At 41.1% G+C, this 14,411-nt stretch overlaps 1 protein-coding gene across 1 annotated transcript in view; it reads right to left on the bottom strand.

Annotated features, from left to right (window-relative positions):
* The window catches only part of TMEM88B (transmembrane protein 88B), a 110,448-nt gene extending 98,654 nt beyond the window's left edge, over positions 1 to 11,794 (bottom strand). The window contains exon 1 of the mRNA XM_063436417.1: positions 10,809 to 11,794. Coding sequence (XP_063292487.1) covers positions 10,809 to 11,078 — 270 coding nt within the window. The 5' untranslated portion in view covers positions 11,079 to 11,794. The remainder of the gene's footprint in view (positions 1 to 10,808) is intronic.
* Between the last annotated feature and the right edge of the window lie 2,617 nt (positions 11,795 to 14,411).

Raw genomic sequence — 14,411 nt, 5'->3', positions numbered from 1 at the left:
TAACTTTTTTATTTAAATGGGCTTGGTGACATGGTCACCTTTTAAAAATCAATATAAAACATACCTTCTGTTAAAACAGGTATCACCAAAAGGTAGATCTCCAGGAAGGCAACTCCCATTATGCTTTGCCAGCCTTTATAGTTACCCGAATCCTGACCCTTCCTCTTCTGCTATTGGCTACCAGTTCACCAGGATTCTCCCAGAATGCCTCGGACATTTGCCTTTACCATATTTGTAGTTTATTTCTCTGTGCGAATGGCATAGAGCTATGAACTTATGCACATTCAAAATAAATGTCATGCATTTGACTCCATGAAAGCTGACTAGCACATCACGCATGTCGGGAGATGGCATGTTCTGTCATCATGCCATCTTTACATGACAGGTGCACTTTAACATGAGCAATATTGAATGGGTGGATATTAAAATGAGGAAATAAACAGACTCAGGAAGGATCATTACCTACTGTTGCCTTATAGGGGCACCTTCACTTCTCCATTGATTGAAAACCGTGAAAATCATTAATCTTTTAACCCATGCAATACTCCATTTTCTATTAAATGTATATTAAGGATTTTGAAATTGACATTACAATCCAGTTCAGTCCTGGCACAGTCAGGGCACACGATGAATTGGAGGAAGAGAAACTTAATTTTCTCTATAGACTGGACGCCAGGGCTGATTTTTTTAAATGACAGAAAAGAGCAAAGCTAATAATAGTGACTGACAGGAAGCCAAGATGGAGGCACCCAGTTCCAGGGAAGAGATAAATAGATCATTGTAGATTTCTGTATTTAATTTTATTTTTCAGACCTCTGGAACACATATTTGTTAAATATAGCTAGTATGTCAATATAGGATTATAAATTCCCGTGACGTGGCAGTTGCCCTTTAAATGAAGGTTGATGTGCATTATGTGGGTTGTAATAACTTGTAGCACAATGCTACTGCAGTTTGCCTATACCTGTATTGATTTATCATCGATTCGTTTATCATTCAATAACTGTGAATTTAGGATGAAATTAACTGACTTTAATGTATGGAGGGGGAAGGGATTTAAAAGCCCCCCAGGAGTCGTGCCCTAGTTCATTCAGTCCTGCTGACCGGCTCTAATTAGCAATCCCGAACCTCTTAATTAACTCCTTTGTGATTATTTATCACTGCAGGAAAACTCTACAAATTGCTATAAGTGTAGCCGAAGGCTATCTACGCCATTCCATGTAATTACATGTCATTATTAAAGGGTAGAAAGCAGTGAGGATTTACAGGAGTGTATCAAGAATACAAGACAACATGCACACAGACTTCAAGAAGCTCATTAACCCCTTGAAGGCTAAAGGCCTCATGTCACCTCTTGGTAAGGCAAAGGGTAACAGTACTGTCAGTGGTAAAATTAGAGTGAACACATTTAATTACAGATGCATATAAAATGATATGATGGTAGCCCTGAGTCTGACGCATGATTTGTTTATGTTTACCGGTGTCTCTGATTAAAATGTGGCGTGATCACACTGCATAAAATGTGACTTTTTAATAAGGCCGTCAGATCTGTTTTATGACAATAGCATGATCATATATACACACATTGAAGCAACCCTTACAAAACTGCCACTAAAAAAGGAAATTCCACAATTTTGACCCACAATTTTTAATCACATGTTCACTTGGCAACTTATTATTATTATTATTATTATTACTGGTATTTATATAGCGCCAGCATATTCCGTAGCACTTTACAATATTATCAAAGGGGGATTTAACAATACATTAGACAATTACAAAAACTTACAGGAACAAACAAGCTTACATTAATTTAGGAGCATATTTATAGATGAGCATCAAATTTATGAATTCACCGTTTTCACTTCTACTAAGAAATTAGCATTTGGTGCAATTGAAAAGTTACATAGAATTGGCTGGCACTTCCCTCGTGCTTGTTCACAGCTGGTGCTATATTTATATAAGCTTGTAAAAACAGAGGAGACATCGCTAAGCCCCCTCTTTATGTGGCATGTTTGCCAGTCTGTTGATGCATACCTTCCAACATTGAGAGTTATGAAATCAGGACAGGGACTGGGGGGCCTAAAGGGGCATGCCAGTGATACCACTTGTGTCCTGTCTGGAAAAAGAGCCCAGAATAAAAGTACTGCGCTCCCTCTCCCTTGCCTCCCCTTGCTCTCCCTTGCTGGGTCGGCCCTGCTATGTGACTTCACGGAGATCTCCCCTCCGGCCCACAGGCACATTGCTGACATCCGGCAGGGGAGGGAGAGTGGACACGGTGGAGCTCAGCCTGCAGATCCGCCGGGTCTCCTCTCACATGGTCAGAGCGTTGCCGCGGTTGCCACGGCAACGCTGCAAATCTCGCGAGAGGGAACTCTAGCCTGAGCTGCAGGCTAGAGTTCACTCCCACCTGACCACCAGGGATTCTCCACCAGAACACCAGGGTTTGCAGGAAATCCCTCTCACACACTACACCTCTCACTCTGGATAATGATGCACATATGCAGAGCCGGTTGGTGATGCATGCAGAACACCAGGGAACGTACCATAGGCAGCCGGGCGGGATACCTTTTGGGAGGTATGTATGAATAGATCACTTGATGGCACATCTGAGTGTAGGAGTTCCTGTAATGGGTGCACACTAATTAAAAGAGAACAAAGAAACTATGAATGAACTTGTACAGCACAAATGTAGCCCATGGAGCAGCACAGCTAAGGGGAATGGGCCATGACATTAATAGGAAACAGGTATAGAAGGGGTGTAGTGTGGGGATTGGCTAGAGGAATTGGAGGTAGGGTTTTTGGCTAGTGGAGTATATATAGTGACCATTTTAGATCAGGGCCATCCTAATTTAATCTTCACTTACCTGTTTTTGTCCCACCCTCCCGCCCTTTTTGTTTTAGCTCCCGTATGGTCACAGCAGCGGGGGATGGATAGAAGTTGGGGTGTAGGTCGTTTGTCCAGATGTAAGTTAGTTTAGTTCGCTAAGAACAGTTAGGTTTTAAATGGTATTGGTAGGTTCGAGCTCGTTGGTAGCTCCAAACCTGGTGTGAGTAGGGTGCATCTACATTGTGAAATCTAGAAAATCATGCCCTTGGTGGCAATGGTTTATGTTTAATATGTCAATTACATGTTATAATATTGTATAATTTATTGTGATGTGGGTCATTGTCTGGGGTAGAATTGTTAAGGGAGTTTGGGTTAATATGTAATATTTAAGTATGTTGAAATCGACCTTAATAATGTTATGTGTATATTATTAAAGCTGTGATATTTTTCCCAAAATAAGGTGTCTGAGTATCTTTGGGGGGTTTTGAGTTTTTGTAAAGCATATCCCAAAAAGGCGACTATGTCATGACAGAGTGCTACATAAATTTATTTTATGACACAAGAGTTCATATTTTCTCTTTAATGGCAATAATCGATAATTGTGTAATGAACGACACCTGGCTTTGCATTGCAGAGTTTGCTCAGTTGCTCAACTGGTAATGATATATCTATAAACACCGTATGAATTTTATCAAATTCATGGAAGAAAAAAATGATTTGAGATAAAGGGAGGCTCTGCCTACACCTCTGATACACTGCATTAAAGAAACACTGAGACATGTACGAAATATATGCCCATTGCATTATTTATGGTAAATGTAAATGTTTCACTATTTCCACGCATACTGTTGTTTATTGCTGGAACAATATGGAAAATGATCTACAGTTCTGAAATAACCCCTTCTACTTGTGACATCAAAGGAGGTCCTTTTTACAGGATACAAGGCAAATTTCACAGCATAGGAAAAAATATTGGGAATACATTGCCAGTGGGCAACATCCAAGTATGGGGGGCATAAAGGAACACTCCAAGCACCATAACCACTACAGTCAAAAATGTTAGTATGGTTTCACAACACGGTTCCTCCTAGAGGCATGGGGCTGCATGCCTTATCTTCACCTTTAGGTGAGTCTAGTTATTTTTAGTGAGATAAGTAGGTCCATGCGGTTCCAAGGTCATTGATGAGAGGCCAAGCCAATGAGCACAGTCCTGCATCAGTCATAATTACATTGTGAAGGTGCCGGGGGACACCTGGCACCACATCAACTATAACTACATTTGTTTTTTCACTCCAAATGCGGTACTTACTAGTAAGCAGCCATGCTATCCCAGAGTTATTTTTACACTAATGATTATATAAAATCCAAGCACAAAAAATAGCAGTCTGGAAGAAAAAATTTATCAAAGTTCAGGGGTAAACATCTGCAGATATATCAAGCCAAATAAAAATGCTGGGTATGATTATTCTTGTCAGGATGACTAGATGCCCGCAGCATATTTGCTATTGTCGCATCCATGCTTGCTATGGACTTTACACATGTAATAATTCTAGTTGTCACTGAACCCCCAGTGCATCGATTTGCTGCCATTTCAATGAGCATTCAGCATCACGTAAGATGATCAGCGAGGGCACGGTGTTATATAAGGATCACAAAATCGTAGATGAACCTGTATTGCAAAGTAATGGGGGGGGGGGGAAGCAAGTTTGTTTGCTTTAGGATGCATTAGGGGTTCTGCACTAAAAATGGAAATTGTGGAGAATTTAACATTATTGGCAAAATAACTGCAATAACTATAAAAATAAGATGGAATGATTCTTCAACTCTGATAATGTCTCAGCTACAACATTTTGGTTTCAAACTTCGCAATGTTCCTGTCATTTTTTCACAAATACCAGTCTGGAGACTAACCCCCATTGTTGCAGTTTTATTAGAGGCAGATAAAGGTTGATCAGGGCCCTAGGCAGAGTGCCATATTGGGTAACTCCTTGAGCCCTGGCCCTGTTTCTATGAATGGTATGTGTGAGAGTGTTTCTAGTGACTCGTTGTTTGTGTGGAGGAGTTTGAGAGCTGTATAGGGGGTTAGACTGAGTGCTTGTTGTGTATGTGGTGGCTGAATTTTGTGTATGTGTAGGGGAGTCTGAGTGTAAATGAGTGTTGATCCAATGGAGGATGAGCTGGATCCCTAGTTATCCAGTGGAGGGTAAGCTGGATCCCTGGTGGTCCAGTGATAGGTGAGCTGGATTCCTGGTGGTCCAGTGGAGGGTCTACTGGATTCCTGGTGGTCCAGTGGTAGGTGATCTGGATCCCTGGTGGTCAAGTGGTAGGTGAGCTGGATCCCTGGTGGTCCAGTGGAGGGTGAGCTGGATCCCTGTTGGTCTAGTGGAGGGTGAGCTGGATCCCTGGTGGTCCAGTGGAGGGTAAGCTGGATCCTTGGTGGTCCAATGCAGGGTTAGCTGGATCCCTGGTGGTCCAGAGGAAGATGAGCAGGATCCTTGGTGATCCAATGGAGGGTGAGATGGATCTCTGGTGGTCCCGTGGAGGGTGACCTGGATCCCTGGTGGTCCACTGGAGGGTAAGCTGGATCCCTGCTGGTCCAGTGTAGGGTGAGCTGGATCGCTGCCGGTCCAGTGGAGGGTGAGCTGGATCCCTGGTGGTCTAGTGGGGGAGTTCCATCGTCTTTACTAATATCAAGTACATACCACTTTAGGAGCTCCCTCAGGTTCCAGTGCTCAGTCAATAACTCTCTGAGTCATCAAGTAGTGCCAGAGAACCACGAGGGTGCTTTCAAAGTGGTCTGTACCTGATAGTGGCACAGACCACAATACTCTTCATGTAAAGTGAGGAGGCACAGGGCCATCCAGGGAGATCTGTTGATCTCAAGAAGGGCCTGCTGAGAGACAGAGTTCAAGACTCAGACAAGGGCCCACCAGGCCCACCCTAGGGCTTCCCTGGTCGCTTAATGGGCAGTCTGGCTCTGGGTACTAAACCACAAACTGACTGATATTACCAGGGAACCACAAACTCTAGGCCAAAATAGCTGAGCTAGCATCAAAGCTACTCAAATAATTTGTGCCATTCAGCAATTGTGGCCTAAGTTTTACAAAAGCTCTAACAGGCTGAGTTATCCACTAAACTGAAAAGGTCGCAAAAGCCAAGCGGAAAGTATAGATGACTTAGTGAATGATTCCATTCTAGATACTTTTACCTTAAGTTGGATTCACTTTGCATTTTCATCTCAGTGAATAACCTTCTACTAAATAACTGTGACAGTATTTTTGAAACAGCATCTTTAGTCTCTTAGTTAATTATTTATGCAGATACATTAGATGTAGCACGAACTCCCATTGTAATGGCCTTTAACGTATGCTTTCTGATGTGTTATCTTTAGGGGTACTCAATTTACTTTGTAATAAAATGTAATTAATTTTTTTTTTTTTGGGTTTTGTTTTTGTTATTTGAGAAGGTGCACTTAATTGGTTTCCAAGGAGATGCGATCAGTTGCTAAAGCAGTAAATTACCCCCCTTGGGCTTCACTGACCTGTTATATGTAGCATACTGAACCAGCAGCCTCAACAGACTAGTGGTAAAATCAGATCGAGACACAGATTAATGTGGGTCATCCTGCGTCTTACATTTATTGCAATGTCCTCATGTTGCCGTTAAACATTCAACTCATGTGCATTTCTTAAAAAACATTTTATGTGAATTTATGTTTATTGAACATACAACAAATATATTTAGCAGAGACATGGACTGTGCACTGCTGGACTCACAGGTCCACGATTTAAGAAGTATGATGGTCTCGCAGAACCCAATATTCAGTAGCCACAGCTATATATGGCCGGCCTCCCAGGTCCCTAAAGAGTATAGTAAGAATAATGTCCTCATTTGCGCTTTTTTGGTGGGGGACATAGAATTTTTTTTTTTTTAAATAATAGGTGTAACTCCACCTCCGGCAGCGTCATTGGGCGCCATCATCCAGTCTGGGCCTAGAATTGCAGGCTGGTTAATGCCAAACCTGTGAAAATTGAATTGCACAGAATGTCATTCATTGGCTGAGAGTGGTCAGCTGATGAATGTATGGTGACGTCTTCGGCGAAGCCCGTCACCAAACCAGCAGTGATCCTCGGAGCTAGGCAGGAACCCAGATAAAGGGAGAACCATTGCTAACCACTAACTACAGGAGGCTGTACTGTTTATAAGTGTTAAAACCTGCAGTGGTTATGGTACTGCAGTCTTCTATTCCTTTCCCAACAGCTGAGCCTAAGTGATTATAGCTTAGTAGAGGAATAGTAGAGATGAATACAGCTTCCAAGACGATTCTTCCCAGCAAATAGAATAATCCCCAAACATGAGCCCAGACTTCATGAAGGGTGAATCTTTATTGAAAACAGGCTGGCTTTTATGAGAAATCCTCCTGCAAGAGGACCTCCCACAGCAAACAAATACATTAACCAATCATTATACAGTATTTCACTAATACACGCCTTCCCTCTGCCTGGGAGATATTGAGATAAGTTAAGGAATAAATCAATTATCTCCAGGCAAAGGGCACACATTTTCCCCAAAAGTTAGAACACCCCTTTCCCCACAAGGTATCCCCACAAAATACATATCCCCTGATAGCCCCGATCTGGGGGACAAACATATCCAAATTTCCCCCAGATCGGTTCAGGGGTTCTTGAAAAGTGTGGAAGTCATGTTTTACCGACCACACACGAGGCTCCTGCCCAAAACAGTTCCACGAATTCAGCGTGTGCGGTCGGTCAATTGGGAAAAAGGTGAAAAGCGAGCAAAATACCGAATAGATCCTCCTGGCTCATAGCAGCGATTGTTCTCCTTGTCTGCACGAACATAACTACCGAATGCCGCTCTTCTGGCTGTTCGGTAAGTGGGAGAAGCTGGTGTTCGGTAGTTTTCAGCGGTGGTTCGTGAGGTCGAGTGTCCGATTTTAGTTCCAGACACTCGACGACCAAGTCCCTCTGACTCCCCTTGTGCGAACAAGATGGCCGCCGTTTTCTTTTCCACGTGGCGTTCGGCTATACGAACAGTGGCCACCCAGGGAACACTTAATCGATGGTACTTTTGAACTTAAAAAGCCAGGAGGGTGGTCGGTGTTCGGTAGTTTCAAACTGCCAAACTAATAACCAATATTTATACAGCAACTGGAGAAAACACACGAATACAGAAGAAAATTTCGAAATAAAGTCAATTTTCTTCACAATAAGTAAATCTACTACTTGGTGTAGGAAAGTAAAGGTTAAAAACTTGCTCTGAATTCAAAGACATCATGAATGAGCTTTGTCTTTCAAAATCTTCTACACTCTTTTGTTGAAAAGTGTAACATAGTCTGAATGTTTCACACATTCCATGTAAGTCTATTACATGAAAACATATTTTCACTTTAACTGCAATAAGAGAAAGAGCAGCAAGTCTTAAAGGTTATTCACTAAACTCCCAAGTGGATCAAATTAAAATATGGAAGGCATGATTGATGCAAACATAGATAATCTATAAAAAAAATAATCCAAGTATTTTGCATCCATTGCATCAATTTTAATTTCAGATTTCAACTTTTGATACAATTCATTGTTTAGTGAATAATCTTGTACCTGCTTGTAGACTACATACGTTGCAGAGATTTTGGTAGACCTGTGAATATCCCTGAGAACATCCATCTCATGAAAGATCCATCCTCAGCCATTCATCCAATGGCCATCATCTCACGGCAGATGATGAAAGAACAGAGCTAAACACATAGTAGTGATTCAGAATGAAACATATTTAGGTCTCCATGATATAGTTTCTCAATCCAACCTAGCACATACTATTCTTTTCCTGTTATATTTTTTTAGAAACCAGTTCCTTGTGATGTGTGATGAAGGAAGTGAATCTCTCAGGTCCCCATTTCCCACACAAGTGAAAATAATAAACATTAAATGATATTCAATAATAAATATCACCAATGTCATAACCTGTTCCTATTTTCACTTCTACACTAGGTAGACCAGTCTATCTGCCCCTTAACCCCTCAGTATGATGTTAGGGGTATCAGTAGATGTAGAGGCTCTATGTCCCTTGAGACCTATGGCCCAGATGTTGGTAAACCTCTGTGACATCTTTAGTCTAGACTAGATGAATGTGTGACCTCTGCAACCGTCAGCTTTTTTTGCCTCTTACTATTTCAAACCAACTTTTTTAAAGTACCTTGTTGACAATTACATTTTAAAGTGAGCCATATCACTTTGTGAACTGTGTCTGTGCTATATTTAAATATTTTTTTTAGATTACTAAGTTACTAGAGTGCACTGTAACACTATACAAGAAAAATAAATCAGATTGTTCCCTTTAAAGCAGCATCACAAGGACCATTAGCACTGCAGCCCATTCGCTTTAGTGATTATTGTGCCAGTAGAGCCTTGTTGCCCCTCTAGGGTAAGTAGTCAAATCGTTTGTGAAAAGTTGCACAACATGACTGGGGTTATCCAGGTGTCCTTTACCACCTCCCTGTTTTGTGATAAAAAATATATAACGTAAAGTTCTACTATCTTTTTTCAGCCCAGAGGGAACCTGCTTGCCTCTCCGCATTCCGTAGCATAACGGAAATTGAATGTCCTTCTCCAGAGTCTGTCCAATCCAATGCTTCTCATTCTAAAGCATTGAATACATGCTTTCCTATAGGGGCTGCAGTAACGTGACCGAGTTTTACTTGACTTTCTGCAGCAGTAAGCTCCTACAGTGGCTGTCCGTCAGTTTCTAAAAAAAACTGAAATGTTTTACATCGCAGGGTGAAATATTCAAGCCCACGGCACCCATCCCACTTCATCGAGATAACGTCGCTAAGGTGACTTTAATGGTCCTTTAATAAACAAAATTATTTTTGTTCGCTACTTTTTTTCCCCCTCTATTGGTTACTTCTTGTCACTTGATCTGTGAACAAAATGGAGCCAAAAATGTGCTGCAAGACTGCTGCAAAATACATACATAATATTAATATTACACACAACATATATTTTCCAGTACACATTTTCGCGCTATTTTTTATCCAAATAGCTTTTCGGAAACGATAGACGAAATTTGTCTTAACCGAAAAGCCACCTGGATGAAAACAATTGGGCAAAACGAGAAAAAAAATGTGGTCAAATCAAAAAAATGTCGCCATGCGCAAGTCTAATTGTTATATATTAGGCCAATTATTTCTTTTTTGCGATCAGGCGTCTTTACTCTAGAACTTATTCAATTTAAATGGTCCTTTTTTTATAACGTGAGAAATCAAGTAAAATATTCTCCAGACTGAATAAATCTGCAACTTTCAAAATATGTCACATTGCGTAAATATGTGGCGTTACGCATGTACGTTTTGATTTTTATCTACCTGAATCAAAAATTCCATGTGTACATTTTGTGTTAAACACGGAGCATCTTTTATAGATTGCGGTAATTCATTCATGCAATAAACAGCATATATATGCAGAGAATTAACACATCATTTAAATATTCCATGGATGTGCTATACGGGGTGAAAGACAGGCAGTCAGACAGAGATAAATCAACTGTGATGACTTAATGGCTTAAGAGGTCTGCAAGTATACTGAATTCATGGTTCCCTGAATTAATTGAATCTACGGGCTGCGCTACAGAATCTTTTAGTGCTACATAGCAAAATAATACAAGACATTTGTCACAGTGATGTATATAGAATACAAGAGATTAAAACCATTAAAAAAAAAACATAAAAATCTATCACGAGTTATACTTTGATGATGAGAATGGTGCTCTAACTGTTTTCTTATTATTTATAGATTAATTCATATGAATTAATTTGTGCTTTTCCATAGACTGAAAAAAGATCACGGTCTTTTTCAAAGCTATATAGTGTGTTGCTGTACTAATTGTATTTCTACACATATTGTATTGTAGTTATGGTGTTTGAAGTATGATATTTAAATGATAATGAGTTGATTGATGCACTTACCCTGGAGTGGCATTTAAACCCGAAGTAGACCACTACGATGGTTGGAGTTAGGACAATGGCGAAAATTACAGCAAGGATAATGAAGTTAACTAGAAAAGCAAGTAAGTTGGCTCCAGAAACAAACAGGGTCCAAATCCAGCAACCCCATCTGCTCCGATACTCCATGGGCAGGAGTTGGTCTTCCATGTTATATGGTGGAAGACCTGGGATCATCCGAGAGGTGTCTGACATATTGTCCACATCAAAGTCCTCAATTTCTTGGTCAGACATTTTTCTCGGTAAAGGAAGCTTAGCTTCCTAAAACACTCCTGAAGATGTGTATACTACTGAACTTTAAGGATTCTGTTCTTCTAATTTATTTCCTTATTCTTTCCCAATGAGTCCTTCAAAGTGCAGATACTCAATTTACCTAAAAACCCTAACCCTTATCCTTCCCTCATCCAAGAACAAGCAAGTGGAATTAAGCTCAATAAAATGTCTATATCCTTCAAGGGTCCGGTGAGCTCAAAATGATGCTTCCATCTCTCTATAAAATACGATTTCAATTTTTTCAATATTTTCCTTTTCTATATCAGAAGCATGAAGTCTAACTAGATACAAGTTCTCTTCATAGTTTTGGCGAAGGTAAGATGTTCATTGCAGGTTCTCGTAGTTGTCTCCCATAGATGGACCAATGAAGTTTATTTGTTGGATAAACTGTATCCAGAGGAAATGTTCTCAGACAATGTGCAGAGCGAAGCTGTTAGCAGCTGGCCGTTTCAGGCTTACTGTGTCGATGCTACACTGTTCCTTTTGTGAGCTTGCATCAAAGAACACACTTGTACAACGAGCCAATCCCCTGCTCGTTCAGCTTCTGCTCTGCTGCCTCGTTTAGCATGCAGTAAGCAGAACTATACCTGGGTTTCACTCCATCAATACAGGTTATTCCGATATTGAACACATAATGTCATTACTCTTACACCAATTCTGACTTTTATAACACTTCCTTGCAGGGGGTAATGAAGCAGAGTTTTTTTCATCAACACAGCTTAGACGTGCAAGCAGAGGTGTAAATGGCAGTGTCAGTTTGAGTGTTTCGCAAGTGATTTAAACCAAAAACTACCAAATAAGACACATGTTTGTCGAGGCAAAGCATTTTCCTGAATACATTTTCATGGACCCGGGGGAGGGGGAGGTTATTTATAACTGGGGAGGGGGGTTATTTTGCTCTTATAAAGGTGACAATGAATGTAATAACGTAATTGTCATGTTGAAAAGCTTCTATAAGTGTGTGTTTTTACTTGTCAGTGCTAACATTTCCAGTGCTTTCAGGAGTACTCAACTATCTATAATATTTATTGTGCATTTAACGCAAACATAACAAAATCTGATATAATATATCACTGATAAAGTGCACAAGATTTGCAGTATTTTTCACAGAAATTTGTCTCTCGTAATATTGTTTAAAGAAGTACTCCAACATCAGTTACCAGGAGTATACCTTTGGAGCCTGAAATTATAGTAAAACTCGAAGCTCCATGTATCGGCACCCCCAGACATAAAAGGGTTAAGCCGCCGTTTAGTAGATCTTCCCTTCCAGAGACACAGGCACAGCTACTGTAGACACCAATACAGCGAACCGGAGAAGCATATGAATGCCGCAAACAGCTGAACCATAGGAATGCTGTAAACAACCGAATAGGAAAAACCATACGAATAGGTTTACACTCCTAGCAGTCGAACTGGAACAGCATACAATAAGCATACAATAAATCCCCCCAAGAAGAGACAAGGCTCTGTTTTGAGGGTCAACTAGTGAACAGTTTATTGGCACCAAAAGAACAGTTTATGCAGGTTTCCCATAGATAGGACCACCCACAGGGTGTTACAAAACAACCAATCATACACATACATTACCGAAAACACTCCCAGCAAATACACACAAAATCCTCCCCTCTGCCTGTGATATAATTATGTTACACAATGGGTTAACATAATTATCACAGACAGTAAAAATACAGTTTTTACACATACCCTGTAACTTTTCAAAAATCATACCAATCCCTCCAGGGGATAAAAAGATAGACGGAAGTCCTTTATGACCGACCGCAAGCACATTTTCCTGCCCAAAACAGTTCCATAGATTTGGGCTGTGCGGTCGGTCAATTTCATGCAGAAAAACGGGCCCGTTCGTGCAAATAGCACATTGTAACATGGTGTTCGACTTTAACCGAAGCGTCGAGGTGGAGGAGACGGTAAGAGTCAGCAGTGTTTGTGTATTTGCGTAGCCAATTTTAGTTCCATGGATTTCTTAGCATACACCGCTGACCGCGTTCGACTAAATTAAAATGGCCGCCGCCACGTGTTCCTTTGTCGAATGGCGGCCACTTCGACAACTTCAGCACTTTGGCTGCATCCGAAGTGCCATATAAAAAAGTACCTATTCTTCCCCACAGTATTTAAAGGGCCAGAAGTAGTGACATACACTCTGGTATTGCTGAATACTGTTTTTAAAGGGCCCAATCTCCCAGGGCCATAGTCATGCAGAAGGAGGCTGGCAAATAGGCTTCTCCAATGCAATGTGGCGAGATTGGTCTCGTCACACTCCATATCCCACAACAACTCATTGTAGTGATTTGGACCGGAATTGCCCTTGCACCCTTATTATGAGTAGTCAAACCATTTTTGTATGTTTTGCGATCTTTTACCTGGAGTCCCCAGAGCACTGCACTCTTCTACTACAAATCACAAAGAGGCAGAAGTTCCTAATGTCATGGTACCTGCCACTCACACCTCCTTCTTCTCCAGCAATTTTGGCACTTTGGCCGCCGGCCGCGATAGCCCCGCCCATTTTATGACGCGGCGCAATTCCACCGACGTCATGACGTCAATGACGTCACGACCCGCGGGAAATCTCAAACCAGGATGAGTGCGTGGATATCAATTAAAGAGACAGGGTATGGTTTCAGCTTGTCTGTTCCCTCAGTGCGTTTATATTCTTTGTGTTCTTCGGTTATTGACTTGGCTTGTATCTTGACTTTGCTTCCCTCTCCTACCCTTGTACTCGGCTCAGCTTTCGCTTACCTGTCTTCTCGTTCCCTCGACCTCGGCTTGTCCCCGACCATTCTTGTTTGCTTGACGTTAGTCCGGACACTCTAAGGTCCGGTACATGTCTTTATAGTTTTAGTACACTGCGTGTTGGATCCCTGTCTTGATCCTGACACCTAAATAGGTACTTTCGTTACCTAAGTGATGCAAGAAAATCCACCTGTGTAGATGGGTCCAGAAATTAAGATCCGTCACACTGGTGGAAGTACACCTAGTTGGACACTCCAGAAGTGTCCTGGGGCATAACCCCTGTCCAAAAGGAGAAAGGCTCCAATAGTTAGGAAAAAAATCCAAACTTGAAGAGCATGAACTGGAGTATAAGGTAAGTATATAGACAATTCTCCAGAAGTGTCCTGGGGCATAACCCCTGTCCAAAAGGAGAAAGGCTTCAATAGTTAGGAAAAAAATTCCGAACTTGAAGAGCATGAACTGGAGTATAAGGTAAGTATATAGACAATTCAGTAAATAGTAAGATAGCAAAGGTAAAAAAAATAGAAAGTCTCTATGGTGCAATCA

The sequence above is a fragment of the Pelobates fuscus genome, chromosome 11, assembly GCF_036172605.1.
Source record: "Pelobates fuscus isolate aPelFus1 chromosome 11, aPelFus1.pri, whole genome shotgun sequence".
NCBI lineage: Eukaryota > Metazoa > Chordata > Amphibia > Anura > Pelobatidae > Pelobates > Pelobates fuscus.
The sequence above is the reverse complement of the archived record's forward strand: the minus strand, read 5'-3'. Positions and strand labels throughout refer to the sequence as shown.